This window comes from Macaca mulatta, chromosome 7 (assembly GCF_049350105.2).
Source record: "Macaca mulatta isolate MMU2019108-1 chromosome 7, T2T-MMU8v2.0, whole genome shotgun sequence".
NCBI lineage: Eukaryota > Metazoa > Chordata > Mammalia > Primates > Cercopithecidae > Macaca > Macaca mulatta.
Window position 1 is genome coordinate 26,116,089 of NC_133412.1, and position 22,980 is coordinate 26,139,068.

A 22,980-nucleotide genomic window follows, 5' to 3' on the forward strand; every position below is an offset into this window, starting at 1 on the left:
TAGAAACCTAATATTTTAAATGTACTGGGCAAGGTGGTGGGGGGACTGTTCCCAATTTAAAAGGGACATTATTAGGTTTCAAAAGAAAATGACCATCTGGGAAATGATTAAGTGAAGCAATGATGGCATAAAGAAAATAATATTTTCAAAGCATTTAACAGCCAGGAAAAAGGCTCACCAAGTAATGCCAAATGAAAACAAAGGCTATGAAACTAAACAGGGAGGGGCCCTTAATAAAGCATAATCCAAATTTTGCCCCCTATCAAGACATATATACACATATATTTAGGCAGTCATTGACTTTAGTACTTTCAGCTTTTGAATAACCCACCCTTTCACATATTGTACCAACAGTCTAAATTACCTTTCATATGCCAAAGCGTGACTTTCATGTATCAGTTAATGAATAACTGTTGACCTGCTTTCACAATGTGAGCTACTTACCAGCAAACAGGGAAGTTTTGTCTATATAGCGGTGTTTGTACAAACATGTGATTTTATTGTTCTTTGCTCTAATATCATTTTATAAAAATTAATAAGAAATAAAACAACTGCTGAAACTAAAATGATAGGAAGCATATGTCTCAAACTTAATACCATAAAGACCCTATTAGAAATCTGAAGCATGACAAAAATGTAACTCTCTGGCCTCAACTGACTAGGTAAGTCACTATTCCATCATGAGGGGAGAAATATGACAGAAGTTATACAAAGGATAGAACTATATGATCAAATATTGGGCCTAAAAAAAGCAAAATATAATGGGATTTTACAATCATTTTTAGTTTTCAGGAATAGAAATTACCTTATAACGTATTTTATTGTTCAATTTTTGCATGTTCAGCTTTAGTATGCTTTCAGAAATGCATTACATAAAGAAGCAGGGCATTGTCTATGTGTGTACATTCATTTCATTTGAAGGAAATACATTCAAACACTAACAATAATTATCTCAGTTGAATGATGGTTATTTTTATTTGGTACTTTATATTGGTCTCCAGGTTCCAAATTATTTAATAAAAACAAACTAAACCTTTATATATATATTTTTTCTTTTCTTTTCTTTTTTTTAAGAAATTTATTGCTGATTGTGATTTCTGTCCCTTCTGGATTTTTACAATTCATGGATCCTACTACATTCTTTCTGCATATTGAACCAGCCTTCTGGGGAGACAGTGGCCCTACCAGACACCTACCGGACTGCAACAAGTGGGCACACTGCTTTTGACTCTCCTCTAGACTTCTCGTCAACCTATTAATGATCTCAGTCTTTTCTAACTTGATTGCTTCTTGATTCCTTTCCAGTTGTTTCACATGATCTTTCAAACGAGAGCAAATGTCTTCCTAAATAGAAAAAAAGTTCAGCAAGTCATTTTTGTAAAGAGTTTTAATAAAGAGTAAACTAAAAATTATGATACATAATTAGATTTGATGTCAAACACAAGATCATCACATGGGAGCATCACCTCTTTTACAAGGTAGAGGGCACAGAACTGGGAGTGAAGAGCTTGGGTGAAGCTTCAGCTCTTCAGTCTGTTTCTTCTTTTGTAATTATGCTAATAATAATTATGCTTCTTTTGTAATTATGCTAAAGTTTCCTTCGACTCTATATTCACAAGACAATGTTATTCAAAAATTAGATTTTATTCAAGCCAAAGAAAATGTATTACATTCCTATACATATTTTATACTGTCAGTATTAAGTGTATGTATATATATTTAGGCAGACTACTTTGAATCATGCAATTTGTATCCCAAAACAGTAAGGATACAGACAAACACATGAAAACTCACTATATTCTAAGCAGCCAAAAGTTCATTCCATTAAGAGCAGCCAAAAATAATCTTTCCCTCTTCTGAAATTCTGTTAAACTTGATCTATTTCTCTCTTATCTTTCTCCACCTTTTAGACATCTTACTTCTCTTCACAGCCCCCTTGAAGGTGCTTCTGCAGTGCGTTAGACATATCAAGTGCTGTAACAAACACTTGAAAAATAAATGACAAAGAAAAATAGGGTAAATGTGTATATGTATGTGTGTAACTATATGAGATTACATAAAATACAGAGTGTGTATGCAATATACTCAAGTTTCTTCCAAAAGAATATGTGTTTGGGTGTAATGAACCACGGGAGCCCCGAGTCCAGGTAGAATAAATACACTGTCGAAATTATCACCTTTCTTTCAAAAAAGGCTACAAAGGCTGAATTCCAGGCAAACGGCAGAGCATGGGAGAGGCAGAGGAGTGAATTAAGTTAATTAATTGAAATTACCCGAGAAAACCTAAAGAAAATAAAAAATAAGAAGAATACTGAGAAAGGGCTTTGAAGTAGAGAAAAGGCCTTAGGCTTTTGCTGCCTGATCCATAGTATAACCTAAAGCCCAATAATACCTTAAGGATTCTAACACAAGGTACATCCCATACGAGCAGTAACAGAGAAGTACCTTGAAGCAAAGAGACTCCGAAGTCTCCCATTTTAGCTTAAAAATTCATGTGAATTTTGTAGTCCATTTCATAATGAAGCTGTGTTTGCTTTAAATTTTTTCTACTAAATTTTTGAGCAAAATGAAGCTTCTGGAAACTAGTCCATGTTTATTCAGCACTGCAAACCTCCTGGCACACTGCTGCTAATTCCAGGCCAGCTTGAGAAACCTGGTTCTAAAGCACCAAAGTAACGTGGCAAACACAATGAATGAGCTCATATTAATGACAGCATGACAGTAATGACAGCGAGAAGGGGTGGGGAGACTGCTAATATTTATATTCTGGGGAGGTCACAATAGTATTAACGAAGAACTGGGAACTACCAAACAAACTTAAAGAAAAGGTAGGTATAAAAAAAATTGTAAAGAAAAGGCAGATTCTGCCAATAATTTGACTATATGTTACAACTAATTAAACTATGGTGTATCCTGTTGACAAGTTCAGGAAAACAGATCATACTCATAAAACTTTAAAGTTTTAATACCAAAAATCAAAAAAGGATGAGTAGTTCAACGCTGGCCATGATTAGCTTGAGTAGTTCAAGATTGATACGGGCAGACATTTTTCAAGACTGAGACAAGTGTAATGATAAAGAGATGACGGCTGAACTCCAGCCTGGGCAACAGAGGGAGCCTCCATCTCAAAAAAAAAAAAAAAAAAAAAAGAGAGATGATAGAGATGACAGCTGAATCTGTGGGAGGGAAAAGAACTGTACCGGGTTCTAGCGCACAGGAAAAGGAGGACTGGACCACACACAGAGATGCCTGTGGGAGTCTCTAAGCCAACAGAAAGCGTTCAAAGTGGAGCCTTTAAATATAACATGAAAGAAAAGGTAGAAGGTTATGACATAGAAACCGAAGTCCGTGACTTCACCAAAAGCTGAAGATTTCAAGGAGACGGAAGGAAAAAAGTAATATACCAACAAGGAGATAATCAGAGATCTTAACATGACACTTCTATGAATGGCAGGAGGTAAAAGTCAGTTTGATGGAGAGAGCCCAGGAGATAGTTTACTAGGAGAGAATTATGACATTGGAGGAACACTGTGAGCTCCAAGAAGCCATTTCTTTCACCTTTTCTGTCTCACTAAAAAAATTCAAGGGAAAATCAGCCAAAAAAAAAAAAAAAAGAACTATTATAATATGTTGTGAGTGCATACAATCTTTTCTACCCAGAAAAGCTGGTGTCTTAAGAAAAACTCTAATAATTTTATGATCCATAAATTTCTCAAAATATACTAGTTACAGACTTTTTTTAAAATTTGAGATTCAGGGGATATGTGTACAGGTGTGTTACATGGGTATGTGGCATGATGCTGAGGTCTGGGCTTCTGTTAGGCACTTTGGAATCACCACTTTGCAAAGCAGCTATGCAATTATATGCAGAGCCTAACGCCAGTGCCATGCTCTGTTAAAAATAAATAAATAAAACAAAGTAAAACAACACAACAGTGGGAAAATACCTTAACGCCTTCAATTTATGGGTTGAGGAGTCTGAAGCCCACCCAGCACAGAATCAAGAATTTGTTCTGACTTTAGTGTAGAGTTCTTCTAGTGGGGGGGGAGGGGGGGCGTGCAGTGGACAACAGAGAATGCAGTGGGCACAGGAGTAGAAAACATTATAAATTCTTTCCAACCCATCCCTAATGAAACTGTGTGGAAGTCAACAGAGAATGGAGACCCTGAACCCAATAAGGAAAAGCCACCAGGATCCATTCTTCTCTAGTCATCCAAGAAGGGCTAGTGTCCAAGTCCAACTAACTTCAATGTTACCCTGTGTTTGGCCAAAATTAACTTTAAAATAAAATAAATAAAAATTTATGAAGCGATATCTCATATTCTATTTGTTTAAATATTCTATAAAGTAGACTTTTCAATAATTTGGGATAGCCTTCTTTTTTTTTTTTTCCTGGAAACAGAGTCTCACTCTGTTATCCAGACTGGTGTGCGGTGGTGCAATCACAGCTCACTGCAGCCTCGACCTCCTGAGCTCAAGCAATCCTCCCACCTCAGCCTCCCAAGTAGCTGGGACTACAGGCACATGCCACGATGCCCAGCTAATTGTTTATTTTTTTTTTGTAGAGACAAGGTTTCATTATTTTGCCCAGGTTAGTCTCGAACTCATAGGCTCAAGTGATCCACCTGCCTCAGCCTCCCAAAGTGCTGGGATTATAGCCATGAGCCACCGTAACTGGCCTTCATCTTTCCCTACTCCTATATATCCTCCACATTGATCAAATTCACAATGTTTTTTCTATATAAAATAAATACATAATGAAATAGATACAATAAAAACTCATGTAAATACATGTAAAAATAAAATAAAATGATAAACAATTGTTGCCAGTAATGCACTCCTATATAATTCTACCTAAAAGCATGGAAAAATTAGAGGCAGCTATACAGGTCAGAAATAACCCAAATCAGCATGAATTTTAAGTGTGGTGAAATTTTCCATACCCTCAAATCAATTTTGAAATTATGTTAAGAAAAATGCATTCTGAAATGTTATTCACTCAAGTGATTACCTAGAGTTATGGAGCACAAGCAAACTCACCACCTGACTCACATTAGCTTTCAATATTTTATTCCCCCTTGAGTGAAAATAATAAAAATTCACTATGCAATATGCTCAAGATACACATCTCTTTAAGATTGAAATCTGATTAATCTCATCAGGCTGTCTTCTTTATTTCATAAATTATACTGTCTTCAAAATTTACTTTCCTCCCAAGAATCATTTCTCAACAGACTGTATTGACAGGTGAATTACCAAATGCTGGCAGACTCAAGTAAGGCTTTCTACCGATTAAGCTTCCAAGGTAACCTCTCAGTTTCCAGCCAGCCGCTGGCAGACTCATTTGTTTTGGTCTGGATTTATTCTAGGACCATATAAACAATATGCACAAATACTCTACAAATAAAGGACAAGTAATGTGAAAGTTGAGAAAGTACTAATAATCATATAAGAAGAAGTAGGGTTTCCAAAAGTATATCTTTAGGATGTATCCTCAGATTAAAATATCACTGGTTTTTTTGTTTTTTTTGTTTTTTTTTGGTCAGATGGAGTCTCACTCTGTTGCCCAGGGTGGAGTGCAGTGGTGCAATCTCAGCTCACTGCAACCTCCACCTCCCGTTCAAACAATTCTCCTGCCTCGGCCTCCCAAGTAGCTGGGATTATAAGCGTGCACCATTGCACCTGGCTAATTCTTTTTTTTGTATTTTTAGTAGAGACAGGGTTTCACCATGTTGGCCAGGGTGGTCTTGAACTCCTGACCTCAGGTGATCCGTCCGCCTTGGCCTCCCAAAGTGCTGGGGTTACAGGCATGAGCCACTGTGCCCAGCCAATATCACTGGCTTTTAAGTTTCACTCACGTCCCACACAATCTAACATTTACTACAAACATTCAAGATTTCTATATGATGAACCATAAAATATCAGTTACAAAACTTAACCAGCTTTACTTGTTGATAACAGTTGCTCATTTGAAATCATCCCAACCTGTTCTTTAAGTGCGGTGACTGTGGCATCCAAATTCTTTTGTAAGGACAATACTTGCTCTTCGTACTTCTTTGTGAGGCCCATAACAATGCTCTCATGCTGTTCTCTAGCTCGTTGAAGTGATTCAGAATGATGAAGGTCCACCAGCTGCTGCTTCAAGCTTTCCAGAGCCATTTCAGTTGTTCTGGACTTCTTGATCATCTAGTAATACACCCAGGATATCCATGTTTAAAATATACACAGAGTATTTTAGCTCTGTGCTGTCAATAAACTTACTTTTACTATACACTAAAACTCAAGCATGTTTTAATGAGAGCAGAGAAGGGGTTTCCACTCATCATGGCTCAAGCTCATTAAAACGTCCCTAGCTGGGAACCTCCAGGCCCACAGTTGTTGGAAACAATGTTCCCTGAGAAAATACATTTGGTAGTCACCTGAGGGGAGTGAAAGAGAATTTTGCGCAGCATGGTGGATGTGGCTATCAGGCACGGAATCTGCGCTGCTGTGATGGCCCCAGTGCTGTTTGCATTGCTTTATGACCAAAGTGTGGGGTAACCCAATTGTTAGGTCATAGACAAATGACAACTGTTCCTTGAAAGACTGATGAAACTTGTCAATGGTCACTTTTTAAAAACAAAGTTTTCAAAGCTCTAACTGCACAGTTGGTATTGTAGGCAAAATCATAGCCCCCCGAAATGCCCATGTCCTAATCCCCAAAACCTGTGAATAAGTTATATTACATGACAAGGGAAAATTAAGATTGTACATGGAATTAATATTGCTAATTAGACTGCCTTAAAATAAGGTGAGTAGCCTAGATTATCCAGGTGGGCCCAGTGTAACCACAGGGTCCATAAATGAGGAAAACTAAGGCAGAAAAGTCAGAACCAGAAAGACTTATTAACCAGCCATTCATTGCTGGCTTCGAAGATGGAAATGGGCCACAAGCTAAGGAACACAGGTGGCCTCTAAAAGTTGGAAATAGCAAGAAAATGGATTCTCCCCTAAAGCCTCCGGAAAGCAATGCAACCTTGCCGACACCCTGATTTTAGCCTAGTGACATCCATGTCAGACTTCTGACCTCCAGAACTGTGAGATAAATTTGTGTTGTTTTAAACCACTGAATTTGTGGTCATGTTACAGCAGCAATAGGAAACTAATACACTTGGTGATTCTGCTGCTTACATAAAAAGATTACAAAGTTATAACCTTTCACTGCATAAAAACAACTTAACTTTTGAATCTAGTAACTATTGGTTTTCAAAAAGTTAAAAATAATCTGTATTACATACAAAAATTAAAATTTCAAAAGAGAATTATTTTTCATTCTATTCCAGAGATTGCCTACTTATTCCATACTGCTTTCATTGCTAAGAGATCCATCCACTGAATGACATAGATAATTTGTGCCAGGCAGGGTTCTAAGCACTAAGCACATAATGACCACACAGAAAAGGTCTAAGCTCTTACTACTTTCTAGTGGGAAGATACAATAAATAACAAGTAAACAAATGAGACCATTTCAGATAGTTATAGAGTAATAGAATATGGTGTAATGAAGGTGAGTTGGAGGATGCAGCTATGGGCTACCTTACATATAAAGTGAATAAGAAGTCCTCTGAAAAGGTGACTGTTTTTAGCTAAGACCTGAAGGATGAGGAGGAGCCAGACATGAGACAACACTGTTTAAACTCTTTCATTAAACCATCCTCAGACTTAGCTACAAGTCTCAGGCAAAACCAAGCTCGTTATTTCCTAGTCATTTTCTTTTTTTTTTTTTTTTTTGAGATGAAGTCTCACTCTCGTCCCCCAGGCTGGAGTACAGTGGTGCGATCTCAGCTCACTGCAACCTCTGCCTCCCAGGTTCAAGCGATTCTCCTGTGTCAGCCTCCCGAGTAGCTGGGATTACAGGCGCCTGCCACCAATCCCGGCTAATTTTTGTATTTTTAGTAGAGACGGGGTTTCACCATGTTGGCCAGGCTGGTCTCGAACTCCTGACCTCAGGTGATCCACCCACCTCGGCTTCCCAAAGTGCTGGGATTACAGGTGTGAGCCACGGCGCCCAGCCGTCACTTTCATTATTAACCCTGCCCTCTGCCAAAAAATGAATCAACCACCACCAGGCTTAGCTACCAATGACTTATGACTATTTCCAAAAATCAAATGGCTATCTCATTAATCAAACAATGTGAATGTGTCACCACTTTAAACTCAAGTCTAAAGAACAGTTCTCCAAATGGAGAAGCAGCAGGAAAAATAAAAATAAAAATTTTAAAAAAGCTTCTCGGGATACCAATTCTGAAGGAAACTATTTCAGTCAGGAAATTTAAGTTCTAATGCTTTGTCAATAACTTCAAAGTTCTTCTAAATTTAGTCCTACCCTACAAAAAGTTTTGTTAAATAACTAAACTTTTAACTTTTTTACCATACATAAGTTAAAATATGTACCTGTTCTTCATTGACTTTTAATGCTTGTATTTGAGTCTCCAGTGCTTTTATTTGAGCTTCAAGCTGTATCTCTCTTTCTTTTCCATTCTGAAAGAGTTTCTGTGATTCTCGAAGGCTGAGAGTCAAACCATCCTTTTCATCTATGGTATTAAAAATGTTTATATAAATAATGTTACTGTAGAGGGACCCCAATGTTACAATCCCTATCAGATATCACATCTGTATCATATATAAATGTTGTTGAATTAAATTTAATTCAGAAAAATGAACTTTAGTTGATTTAGAGAAAACCAAATTATTTTATTTATTTAGTTAGTTATTTATTTTGAGACAGGGTCTCGCTCCGTCACCCACGCTGGAGTGCAGTGGCACGATCGTGGCTCACTACAACCTCAGCCTTCCGAGTAGCTGGGATTACAGGCACCTGCCACCACTCCCAGATAATTTTTATATTTTTAGTAGAGATGGGGTTTCACTATGTTGGCCAGGCTGCTCTCGAACTCCTAACCTCAAGTGATCCACCCACCTCAGCCTCCCAAAGTGCTAGGATTACAGGCGTGAGCCACCTCACTCAGTCTCAAATAAAGAAATTATTTAAAATTAAAAATTTTTTTAAAAATCCTGACACCAAAAAATTTTTTTAGAGAAGCAGAACTACTTCCTTTAAAAATATTATTGTATTCCTTTTGGGGACAAACCCCTGCAGGACTAATTATCCTACACATACTTGCAATGAACTCTTTTTTTTTTTTTTTTTTTTAACGGAGTCTCTTTTTTTTCTGTCTCCCAGGCTTGAGTGCAGTTGCGTGATCTCCACTCACTGCAAGCTCCGCCTCCCGGGTTCACGCCATTCTCCTGCCTCAGCCTCTGGAGTAGCTGGGACTACAGGCGCCCGCCACCACACCCAGCTAATTTTTTTGTATTTTTAGTAGAGACTGGGTTTCACTGCATTAGCCAGGATGATCTCGATCTCCTGACCTCATGATCTGCCCACCTCGGCCTCCCAAAGTGCTGGGATTACAGGCGTAAGCCACCGCGCCCGACCCATTTGCAATGAACTCTTTCATTCACCTAATGTTAAATTCTTCCCACGTACTTTGCTATAACAGCTCACAAGTTCTTCTCTCAAAATAAATGTTATGAGCATTACAGAAAGAGACATTTCACCATCAGTTAAATTTGAATGAGCTAGAGTTCAATCACATAATTATTCTACAAATGAAAGTTCAACATGGACCAAAACTAGAGAAAGCACAAGGAGTAAACAATTATAATTTGAATCTGTATTTACTCTATGTGTTTATCCCAGACATGGCACTTCACAATCACTAACTCTTATTTGGATTAAAACATTTACGCTAATTTGTAGCCTCAGAAAACGTTGCAGTGCAAACTAAACACAAATCACTTTGAAAGTTGGAATACTTCATCCAGAGTAATGACATAAGGAATCAACAACTTTTTAGGACAGAATGCCATCAGTACAGTTAAATAATGTTCAACGATTCTAAAAGCCTAAGTGAGAAAGGGAAAAAATGAGGACTCCAAAACAGTGTGTCTTTTTTTTTTTTTTTTTTGAGAAAGAGTCTCACTCTGTCACCCAGGCTGAAATGCAGTGGTGCTTTCTCTGCTCACTGCAACCTCCACCTGCGGGTTCAGGCAATTCTCCTTCTCCTGCCTCAGTCTCCCAAGTAGCTGGGATTACAGATGCCTGCCATCACCTGGCTAATTTTTACATTTTTAGTAGAGACAGGGTTTCACTACGTTGGCCAGGCTGGTTTTGAACCCTTGATCTCAAGTGATCCGCCCACCGTGGCCCCTCCCAAAGTGCTGAGATTATGGGCATAAGCTACCACACCTGACCTCCAAAACAGTGTGTTCCAAAGAGAAGTAATCCAAGGCCAACACTCAGAAATCCTGGGTTTTGTTTTGCTATGCCTCACTCACTATGAGCTCTCTGACCAAGTGCTTTTATTCTCTAAGCTTCGTAGTTAATATGAGGTTACTGGAAACAAGATATCTAGCTCAGTGTACCCTGTAAATGACAGCATTCAGCATCTTACCTTTTATTATTACAAGCTGGTGATTCAGATATCGAATTTGGCATTCACTTTCATTTAACTTTTCAACTAAGTTCTCCAGTTGTCTCTCTTTTGCTTTGTTAAGAACCTGAAGTTGAATAATCTGCATATTTTCTGCAGAGTCTGGGAATTAAAGACAATTTATTAGATAAAAACATACCAAAATATAAATTTATAGTCATTTAAAGCAGTGTTTTTCAAACTGTGACTACAACTTTTCAGAGTATCATGAAATCAATTCAGTGAATTATGACTAGGATTAAAAAAAGAGAGATAAAATAGAATGTATCAGATTGTATCATGTAGTAAGAATCAGTCTTATTTTGTGAAACTTGTTTCATTTATACATACTTGTTCATATAGATATATGTTGTAGACCATATCACAATAAAAAAATATGGTTCTTACAGTGGGTCACTGCTAGAAAAGTTTGAAAGTCACTGGTTTAAGTTATAACCCTGAATCACTACCTACCATTTTAGCCAATTAAAAGTTAGTATATAACAACTGCAATGAAATAAAGTAATATGCTCTCAGAAAATTAAAAACAAGTACATCAGCTTCTATAAAATCATTCTTAAAGAAAATTTCTAGATAGCCTCAAAATATTTTATTTTAGGCAGGAGTGGGGAAAACATAATATTTATACTGATGCTGGCACATAACTGAATTAATTAGCTAGTGAATAGATTAATCAAGAATTTGGGTGGGGGCAGAAGGGTTGAAAAACTATCCATTGGGTACTATGTTCACTATTTGGGTAATGGGTTCACTAGAAGCCAAACCCCAGCATTATTTAATACACCCATGTAACAAACCTGCAAATGTACTCCTCAAATCCATAATTTAAAAAAAAAAAAAAGATTTTGAAGTCTTGTTTTAGAAACAACTAGTCATTTGGGGACCACTTTACAAAGAGCCAGGAAAAAAATGAAAAAAAGGATTGGTGGGTATGCTTCAACTACATAATGATAAATGTTCTTCACTTCCTACTAGAACAATGTTTCTGTAAGCTTACAATCAGAAATAAATGCATTTACTGAGTTTTAACCACTTGCTAACTAAATAATTCCATCCTCTTTTTAAAAAGAGATCTGGTTAAATAAAGAAAATTAAAGACTGAAAAGTTTATACAAGTCAAACTCCTCATAGATCTTATAGTAGAGCTAGTCCCATCTCTCTCCGAACTTGTTTTTTTTAAACTACTGTTGCTAAGAAACTATAATCACTAAATTGGCACTACCATTATTTAATTAACTTCCAAATGTCAAATTTAGACAAATGTGTAACTAACTCAACTTGAAGAAGTGCAGACTGTTAAGAAAGGTGAGGAAAGGTTTTTATATGCAGAAAGACCAGGAGATACAAATACAACTTTTCAAGGGAACTGAAAGAGTAAACACTAAGGAGATGTCAGGCCACTGCTGTGAGGTTCATTTACTCAACCTAAAACCAGTTATATCATATACACTGTCCACTTCCTCATTCCACAAAAAACGGAAGAACATAGAGAGGCCATCCTCATATTTGCTGTTGACTCCTTTAGGGGAAAATGAATTGTGGGCCTCCCCCTGTAACTACCCTGCCGTCCCAGTGTAAGATGGAAGCAACACTATGAAGTCACAACCCAAAAGTCCAGGTTTCTCTTTGGTATAGCCCAGGCAAGCCGGAATATCCAGTATGACTTTTCCCCTACTAATTAAAGGAAAACAAAAAAATAAAACAAAAACACTTGCTGTCACACTCTAGAATTACACTGGCTCTTCAATATGCACAATAATTAGAAGCTATTTAGTATGCCAGAGAGTATGACAAGAGTAATTCAGTACAGTCACTATACAGGTTCATATTTTGGGATTTTTGGGTTTTGTTTTGTTTTGTTTTGTTTTTTGTTTGTTTTTGTTTTTTTTTTTTGAGACGGAGTCTCGCTCTGTTGCCCAGGCTGGAGTGCAGTGGCGCGATCTCGGCTCACTGCAAGCTCCGCCTCCCGGGTTCATGCCATTCTCCTGCCTCAGCCTCCCGAGTAGCTGGGACTACAGGCGCCCGCCACCTCGCCCGGCTAATTTTTTTGTATTTTTTTTTAGTAGAGACGGGGTTTCACCGTGTTAGCCAGGATGGTCTCGATCTCCTGACCTCGTGATCCACCCGTCTCGGCCTCCCAAAGTGCTGGGATTACAGGCTTGAGCCACTGCGCCCGGCCGGGATTTTTGTTTTTTGATACTAGCATTGCATCTCAAAATTCTCTAGCAGCTATAAGCACTTTTTTCATTCTCCTATTTATATACATACTATACAAAAAAAAAAAATTTGGCAAATGTCACACGACTGAACCTGATATCTAAGTAATTCTGAATATAAAGTAATTTGTATCAGGGTTGACTAATTATTACACTAAAAACTAAAATCAAAACAAAAAAGCTGATGATAGTGCTGATGTATTAAATTGCACTTCTATATAGTCAAAAATCTGAGACTGAAAACTGTTTCATTTTCCAAATTAGGCTTCAGTCAAAAAAATATATATAAAGTTCATAAAAAGTCTTTTTAAATTTTTTTTAAATTTCAAATGAGCCCCGGTCTCCTGTATGATAGGTGAGGATGCTAACCACTATACAAATGAGGAGAAAAGACTTAAACTAGAATGACTGAAATATAAAGTTGAGAAAATGTCTTTTAACTTTTCCTAATGGAAAATTTCCAATATATAAGAAAGTAAAGAGAATAATATGATGAATCTAGGTAAACTCATTTCCCAGATTCAACAATTATGAACTCCTGGCCAATTCAGCTCCATCTATATTCCCACCCAACATTACCCCTCAATAGCATATTATTTTAAAGTAAATCCTAGACTTCATGTCAGTTTATTCATAAATATTCTTTAGTATATATCTCTAAAAATAAGTGCTCTTTGAAATATCAAGCACAATTCTATTGTCATACTCAAAAAATAATAATTCTTGAATGTGCTCATATATTCACTGTGTGTTCAAATTTCCCCAATTATGTGGTATTAAAAAATAAATATAAACTTGATACCTACTCTCATTAGCTCCTAAAAATTGTTGTTGCAGGCCTTCAAATGTGTCACTTCCTGTTATCGCCTGGGCTGGTGAGCCATTATTCTGGGCAGAAGACTGATAAGGTTTATATGTCACTTTATTATACGGTTCCAAACCTTGACAACTGGGACCCTGTGATGAACCAAATTGCTATTATAGATAACAAATGAAACTGACAAGATTTGGCCTTTTCTTCCAAAATTATCTGAATTAGACACCTAAATTTTATGTTACAGAACTTACTTTTGGTACAGTTACAAAGTTTTATACACACACACACACACACATATATATCTGCTCAAAAGTAGCACTTATTGTTATTTAACAATATTAATTAAAAGTCTGCAATACATAATTTATAGACAACTAACTTCTACTTTTGAGCACACAATGAAGGCAATTTTATGAATAAAACCCAAGAATTCTAATAAGACTATATACAAATATTTTATTACAAATGATTTAGATTATGCCAATATCTTGGGAACATAAGAATGCACATATTCAATAACATGAACATGGAATACGGTGCCTCATAACTAATAAATATTCGGTAACTCTTATGGGATGAGTAACACTCTACAGAGATAGAATTAAGAGAAAATAACCACTTAACAGCCCTAAAAAATCCATCCTGTCATTGCGTGACACAGACTAGCTGTTGAGGTATTTGCTGTCATCGAGAAATTCTAAGAAGCAACTAACTATATCCTGAGGTCTTACTTCATTAAACTCTCCCACAGGAAAAACAAGGTTTTTTGTTTTTTCCTTCACATTCATCCTGTCTGCTGTTATATCACCATACAAAACAGATACCAGCTTTGACGTGTTTAACCTAAAATTTGTTATGAGTGGTAAGCAAGAAAACTGAGGAAATTAAATGTCACCTACCCAGAATTACTGCTTTAAAAACTACAATAAGAGACCTGAACATAGCTTCTCACTAAAGCACAGTGCAGTGGTAGAAGCAGCAGTAAACGAGGACAGTTATTCTTTGGCAGACTTAACTTTTAATGTTTAATCAACTGTGTCCAAAGAGCCTCTATTTTAAACTTCCGACTTAAGATCATGATTGTATTAGACTGTAAACAGAAAATACCATGACTAATTCACCATAAACCTGCATAAGTGCCCTCTCAGAACTTTATGTGGTTACATCACCTTACCATTGCACTCACATACATTTCCTGAACACATACAAACATCACGCAAATGTGTGTGCACACACACAGGTTCCTCAAAGTCAAGTTTTTACAATACCTGAAAATGGTTCCATTGAGGATCTGAAAATTTAATTACATTGGTTGGTTGGTTATTAAATTCCTGCTTCTGACCATTGGTATACGGCCTAAAGTTTTCAGGAAGGTGATATAAATCAGTCTGTTCACATTTACTTGGAGGACTATAACCACTTCCACCTTCATCTCCACCTTCTTCAGGATGGTACACAGGATGTCGGTCTTCAGTTTGACTTCTGTTTTCTTCCCAGACATTGCCACATTTTTCTCCAGCATATAAACTCTGAATTTCATTATAGTCCTATTAGATAACAAGAGTAAAACAAAAGCACGAAGATCCATTCCCACCCTCATCAACGTCACCATCACACCAGATACTTACATTTACACTTTGAGATTTGGGCAGCATTTGCTCATTCCAGCTCATCTCCAATTGCTCAGGATGATGTGGTCTTGAGAAAAAGGAATACTTTCGATTTAAAGCCTATCATTTATTTGTACATAGATAACACAAAGAACCCCAAGATTTTAACATTTTTCCCTCCAACCTTCACCCAAAATTTTAAGAATCAATTTATAATTTTATAATCATGTAATTATTAATCTTCATCAAAAGAAAAAGACTTATAGAATTGCAATATACACGTGAAAGTGCCTTCAGCTGCTTACTGTCTGTCTGTGCCATCCTCGCTGCAGTCCGAATACTGGGGCTCGGGAGAGGAGAGGTCGTCATCCAGCATGTCATGGGGAAGGTCTGTGAGTAACTGCTGCAACTGAGTCAAAAGGGCTGCATCAATATCACACCAACTTAAACACAAGACAACAAGCCAAAGCTGCCTTGGAACGAGTGGGTTTTTACTGTAGAGGTCAAAGAAGTTCGTAATTCCCTCCTTTAACTAACTTCTTAAGTACCACACAAATTATATTCATCATTTCACTTGGGTAAAGGGGAACGCATAATTTTAGGATTTATATCAGAAGGCTTTTTTTTTTTTTTTTAAACAAAGGTCTAAGATTTAAATACACATACAGTAGAATTAAAAAACCTTTTTGTGGAAACACAGCAAGTCACAATAATGGTACAATCAACGTATTATGTTATCACAGGGCAGGCAGACTAAGTCTCAGAATGCTGTTTTACCAGTAATCAGACCCTGGGGAATTGTCAATTAGACGTCCCACAGGGAATGTGAGTAGCCAGATGCACTCTGGCCAGGTGATGAGAACAGCAGCAGCAGCAGGTGGCCTAGAAGCCCTTAAATGCTCTGATAATGTAGAAACCCGTGGAAACCCGGGGGAGTCACTAATTAGTAGAGATCTAATTCCAAAGATGAAAAGATACACAATACTCTGCTCTCATACAACATCTGCGTAAAAGAAGAGTTGGAAGACTGTTTTCTATAGATAGCACATGCAAAAGCATAACACTACACCTGATATTAAATATTTGATTTATCTCTATTATTTTCTAGAAAAAAAATCAGTTTTAGCATTCTGCTTATTATATAAACTAGACAGACAAAGTTAATTCATTCAAATTTCAAATATGATAAAAAGATAAATAAATCAGCTATTCTGTAAGACATAATTCAGTAACTTTTAGGATTTCCATAACTATCTACAATTGTCTTTCTTCAAAACCCAATATAATAATATTACCCTAAAAATCCCATTATATATATATCTTAAGTAACAATTAGAAGATCAAATATTATGTTACTAAATACTTTTTTGGGAAACTGTTTCTAATTACTTCTCTTTAAGAAACTAAGCACCAGTTTAATTAACAACTTGATTACATCCCTCCAAAGTACATAAATCAAACCCATAACATTATGCAAGTGGATTTTAAAGACCTTAAATACTCTGTAAAACCTTTCAGGAAAAAAAAAAAATGAGATGCTCCCTGGTCTATAGCAGGTTATTTTTTTTCCACTTTACCTGTCATTAATACAAAAGAAATGAAATGTGGCCATAAAACATATCTGAGTATAATGTTAAGAATTACAAAAAAAAAAAAACTTTCTTAAACAAAATATGTACAGTAAAAGTTAAATATATTTTATGGGAGGTCTGAAAGGAATGCCCCAAATTCTTAACTGAGCTTTGGTGAAATAAAATTTGGAAATCGGAATAGAGTATGTTGGAGCCACGTGGGTGGGAATACTTCTTCATCTATATTTATTTCTCATATTCACTGGATGGGTTTTTTTTTTTAAGGTTTTCTCAATCCATTTTTTTTTAAAGATGCAACAAGAGAAAGATACTTTCTTCAATGAAAAGTTATCTTCATCTTTAAATCTGTTTAATGCTAACATGAACACGCAAGACCCTCATGTATTGTATTGCTCACCTCCACATGCAAGGTACTTGAAAAATCATTTTGAGAATTAGCCATATCAGAGTTGACTGAGAGATATAAAAAACAAGAAATACAAAAGACACAATATGAAAAACAAAACAGGACAGATCAACATATTTGTATATGACATGCCTCAAATGAAAGGTAACAAAGCAATTCCACAAAGACACAAATGCACTAGAGAAAAAAATCGCATCTATGAAGTCTTTTAAAAGTAGTACCACTTGTTGTCTATAATCATGCATCACTGCTTTAAGGCAAAAGACTACCCCCACATGTTACACAAGGAAAAATAAAACAAAACAAATCTTTTATACCTATATTAAGTAAAGACTTCTGAACAGAAAGAATATTTTCTTCTAAATCTTCAGTGAGGTTCAAGTATACAGCCTTAAAATTCAGGGGTGCCTTTTATTCCCCCACACAAAAACAAAAAAACTACATAATAATTCAGCAGTTATTGTAGCTTTGTGACACTACAAAATTGGCATCCACAGAGAAAAATGAATTTGAGTATAAGCAATCAGCTAATCAAAATGCTTCTGGATCCACATATAAACATCAACTAGCAAAATCATCCCTAGAGCATTTAGAGTCTTGCAAGATATCTTACATATATGCTAACATTTTAAAATTCATCTTCAAAAAATTTATCCATCAAGTTCTTTGGCATAGCCGGGTCATATTCCCTGGCTTCTATAAGTTTCAGGGCTGAAAAAAGCTAAATGAAGTCGTCCTAAATAAGGCCATTCAGGAATAAAATCCATCCTCCAGTGTTTCCATTTCCCAGGATCAAAGTGTGCCCTCCTCATATACACTGTGAAATTGCTTTTGGTCACTGAACCCTGTGCAATAAAACACAAAATTGCCATATCTAGTTATGCATGTTACCTGTTACCAAATAGAGAAATTTAGAAACTATAAATTTTCCTTATTAAAGATCTATCAAACCTCCAAATACAGATTCAAGAACAGAAATAACAATCGTTATAAATGATAAGACTTAATACTAGTCATTAATTTAAAATTCATCAGACTGCTTTTTGGCTGCAAGCAGCAATCTCAACAGGATATTACTGTGCATTAACTGAGTTTAAAAATTTAACAGATACCTTCCCTATAAAAAAGATAATTTACCACTGTAAAGCTTCACTTGAAATAAATTCAGAATCATTCTATAAACTCCTCTCCCTTTCTACTTCACATATTTCTTTCTTAAAAAGAAAAAAAAAGAGCATTTTACTCAAAGAACTTTGTTAACAAAACACTTTGCAATAACCCATGTAGAACACACAAAAGCCTACATTCAGGGGCAAATGTAAAACAGAGAACATGTAAACCTTCTGTTAGGATTTTCAACTTAAATTAACTAAACAGATTATCTTCAGAGCCTATAATCCTCAATATTCATGAAGGCAAGAGGCCTCAAATTACAAACCATACAATAATCTTCTCCCAAGAGAAAGAGTAGCAAATGGAATACCTAACGGTCGTATTCCCTTTGAACAGGTGACCTCTTAGTACACGTCTAAAAAGATTCTGATATTTTCAACTATGAATTATTAAATAATGCTTTCATGGATACACGCTAAATGTAAACAAATACTAGCTTTACAACTCCCTCTAGTGGAAACAAAATATCGAAATGTTTCCGTAATTACATCAAACAAGGCAGTTAAAAAGTGGAAAAGGGTGGTCAGGAGATCGAGACCACCTGGCTAACACGGTGAAACTCCGTCTGTACTAAAAATACAAAACATTAGTGGTGGGCACCTGTAGTCCCAGCTACTCGGGAGGCTGAGGCAGGAGAATGGCGTGAACCCGGGAGGTGGAGCTTGCAGTAAGCTGAGATCCAGCCGCTGAGATCCAGCCTCTGCACTCCAGCCTGGGCGGCACAGCGAGACTCCGTCTCAAAAAAAAAAAAAAAAAAAAGTGGAAGAAAGGCTACACAATGGAAACCTTGCCTCTAAAATACGTGATGCCAAGCTCAATGGAGCTTTATTATTCTATTAGAGAAGTACCGATATAGAAACCAAGTCAGTATTGCCAGGTGCAAGCTTCTATCTGCCACCTGCTACTTAAAACATCTACCTTTCTACTCAAGATCATTTTCAAAGATGTCATCACTAAATGACCCGTCATCAGCAAATACTATCTTGATATCATAGATTACCAAGTATTTCTGCCCCAAATCACCAGCTCCAGAACATATACACACATAAACAGATAATTTTACTATCTAGAACCAACAACCACCACAGAGCTACTTCTGGTGACACTGCAGAAAGTACACGTCTACTCCAGCTGACTGTGAGAGTCCAAAATGGCAATCTTCTTTAAGCTGTGGCTTTACCAGCAACTAAGAGGCTTATAACAAGCATTCCTATTACAAAAAGACCTTTATCTGGGGCTGGGCACGGTGGCTCACGCCCGTAATCCCAGCACTTTGGGAGGCCAAGGCAGTTGGATCACCTGAGGTCAGGAGTTCAAGACCAGCCTGGCCAACATGGCAAAACGCCGTCTCTACTAAAAATACAAAAAACATTAGCCAGGCATGGTGGCCCATGCCTCTAATCCCAGCTACTTGGGAGGCAGAGGCAGGAGAATCGCTCAAACCCGGGAGGCAGCACCAGCCGAGATTGCACGATTGCACTCCAGCATGGGCAACAGAGCGAGACTCCATCTCAAAAAAAAAAAAAAACTATCTCTGTAATATCTGACTGTGCAATCACAAGTATAGTGACTTTAAGTGAAGAGTATTTTTGCAAAGTCACATCGTTACATTATGAATGAGTTAATACAAGAGCTTCTGAATTATTTTCTGGGACAGCTTTATAAAGAAAAGTTTGCTTTGGATGAGATCTCCTCCTTAGCAAGAACGACAAGTATTATCAGCAGCTCTCAAGAGTACAATCAGAAAGTAATGTCCTCCAGTAAGTTAGGAGAAACATAAGTAATGTGTGACAATTAATGGATATTAACCGACATGATACATATCTCTATGATGTCATCACCCTCGCTGATCTGCACCTTAATCTGCTCTGTCAACTATTTATAAGAGATGGAGTTTCAGTTAAAACACTGTGAGAAGCTGTGGTTTATGTACCTCTCTACCATGCATTTATGCCTTGACCCACAGTGGACCAACTTAATGTACCATTAAGAGTTACAGCACTTTAGAAATAGATGATAGGACTTTTTTTTACAAAATTCTTGTTTTTTGTTTGCTTGTTTTTTTTTTTTTTTTTGGTTTTTTGGGTTTTTTGCAAAATATGAGTCTATTCGTGATGGTCTCTGGCTTGAGATCCACTGGTCTAAATATCCTCTAAATATTGAATAACGTATTTACTAAATCCTTTCCTTTTTCTGAATGTTAAAGGCACTTTCTCCATTTGATCTTCAATGCTAACAGTGGAGAGAATAGAAATGGAAAAGGCTAAATCATAATTGTAAAGCTGCTCATTAGGATGGCATGAAGGTTGGAATGGTGTATTCACTGGGATATGGGCACATGTGGACAAAATCCCAACTGGCACCAAAGCAACAAAATTAAACACAGCTTGGAAAAACATGCTGTATTAGCAACTGGCCTTTCATCCCAGACAGTGAAAATCAGGACTATCCAACCATGTACCAAGAGAGGCTCTCACAAACCCTTAGCAGGATAGACTATGAGTCAGATGCGGTATGCCTGGTAAGCCTTATAGCACATCATCAGGGATAAAGGCATTCCTCCCACGTCAGCGAATTGAACACAAAGTGATTCACTAAGTAGAGAAAGCAATATGCATTAGCCCACTGCTAACAGTTATAACCTAGCCACAATCCCAAAGCCGCAGTCCCAAAGCTACCAACCAGGTAGACAGGAAAAAACAGCTTTTTTTCTTTAATCTCTTAAGGCTGTGAGCCATTCGGCTATTGCTGGGTCAGGAAGACTGAGACAGTTAAAAAGCCTTCTAGATACACATGCAAGCTTGGGTTTGACCACCCAATTTATTACTTTAACTTGTAGTGACAAAGTATACATACAGCTGAAGATTTGTGAACAGTTCTGAAGTTTGTCACTAAAAGCTGAACCTCTCTAGCCTCTAATCTGTTTTCCTTGCAGCAATTATTTTTTAAAGTAAAAATATTTTTATTAGCATGAAGTTTTTTACAAATTTAACCATAATCATCATGTTAGAGCCAATTTAGCTATATATCCTTCCACTCTGCTGGAAATACTCATTCTTAGATACTTGATCTTTCAAGAACAACTTTTCCCCTGAAATTCCCTATCCCAGCGTACAATCTATCAAAGAAGTGATCTCAAATAGCTATTTTCTATATTATCTAGAATTCATTGCCTCCTTGACTAGTATTCCCTCTAAAATTTTAACCACACAATACACTGGCAGTAAGCTCTAACACTCTACCTATCTCTCTAATATATTTCTCAATGAAAAATCACCTGTCAAAATATTTTTTCTTCTTTACAGTAGTGATTACTTAAACTGACCCTCTCAAGAATCCCAGTGGCTAAACCCCAGCCAACTATCCAAGCCCAGTCATGAAAACCTCATGCTGCAGGTTCAAAGTAACAGAAAATCCTCATTCCCATCCTTGCCACAACAATTGTTGTGAGGAGCCCTGCCAAAATCCAGAAACCCTCTCCAGGGTCATAAACTCAAATGCACTCAGGGACCTGGCAGAGAATTTACCAGAGTGAAGCAGGCAGGTCTGAGTGCATAAGCCCATGTCTGTGTGAGAAGTGGGACCGTGGCCAGCTGGGGAAGGAGAGCCACTGCTCAGCTCCAGCCCGCCTGCTGCCATGTGCAAATACAGGCCAGGTGTGGCCAGAGCTTTGGATGTTTTTTAGATAAGCCAGAGAATCTGCAGTGCTGCATAAAATTTTTGAATCTTCAAATACAGATTCAATTTTTTAAAAGACAATACCTGTCTATGAACCAAATCCAGCAAGTTGCCAGCTTTCTATCTCTGCCATAATTCTACCACCAGTCACATGAACAACGGTCAACTGACCCTATTCCTTGCTTCCTATTAATACTAATGGTCCCCAATAACTATTAAAGATTTCTTTACATATTGGAAAATGGGTCATATAAAAAATAGTGTCAGGACAAAAGAAGCCTTTTATCACAGATAATCAAGAAATTTGACTTACACTAAAAACAACCAAAACAACTAACTTGACTTCCACCAATAACACTACTACTGCTGCTATTACTATTGCCACCATTTACTGAACACTTGCTATGTGCCACATATTCTGCTAAACACTTTATATATAAATAATATGGTCTCTCCCTTTTATTCTTTTCCTTCTATAATCTATTCACCATGCAGCCTTCTGAAAGATCTTCAAAAATATGATATCACTTTTCCCTGCTTAAAATCCTCCACTGGCTTCCCATTGCTCTAAGAATAAAATACAAACACCTTATCATGGCTTTCCATGATCTGACAGCCACATCCACCACCCAGCACTGGCTTATATGTACCCAATACCATGGCCTTCTGGCTGCGCCACAGATACACGGGTCTCTTCCCAACTTCCCAGCTTACAGTCTTTGGTGTTTTGGCCTAGACTGCTCTTCGTCAGGCTTCGGCATAGCTGGTTCCTTCTCATAAGTCAAGTCTCAGCTCAACTATTGCCTCCTCCCACAGACCTTCCCTCACCAGCCCATCTACAGCAATCCCCTACCAATTGATTTCATAGCACTCCAGTTTGTTTTCCTGTCATTTATCAATGATATATTATCACTCACTCAAATTACTTTACTCACTTGTTTACTTGCTTATT

At 37.1% G+C, this 22,980-nt stretch overlaps 1 protein-coding gene across 15 annotated transcripts in view; it reads right to left on the reverse strand.

Annotated features, from left to right (window-relative positions):
• The window catches only part of CEP152 (centrosomal protein 152), a 74,181-nt gene that overhangs the window by 44,681 nt on the left and 6,520 nt on the right, over positions 1-22,980 (reverse strand). For all 15 annotated transcript variants that reach the window (XM_077939387.1, XM_077939390.1, XM_015142187.3 and 12 more), the window contains exons 3-10: positions 15,485-15,588; positions 15,198-15,267; positions 14,838-15,116; positions 13,559-13,709; positions 10,498-10,638; positions 8,435-8,574; positions 5,987-6,187; positions 1,197-1,344 (exon numbers count right to left, since the gene is read on the reverse strand). In XM_077939387.1, coding sequence (XP_077795513.1) covers positions 1,197-1,344; positions 5,987-6,187; positions 8,435-8,574; positions 10,498-10,638; positions 13,559-13,709; positions 14,838-15,116; positions 15,198-15,267; positions 15,485-15,588 — 1,234 coding nt within the window. The remainder of the gene's footprint in view (positions 1-1,196; positions 1,345-5,986; positions 6,188-8,434; positions 8,575-10,497; positions 10,639-13,558; positions 13,710-14,837; positions 15,117-15,197; positions 15,268-15,484; positions 15,589-22,980) is intronic.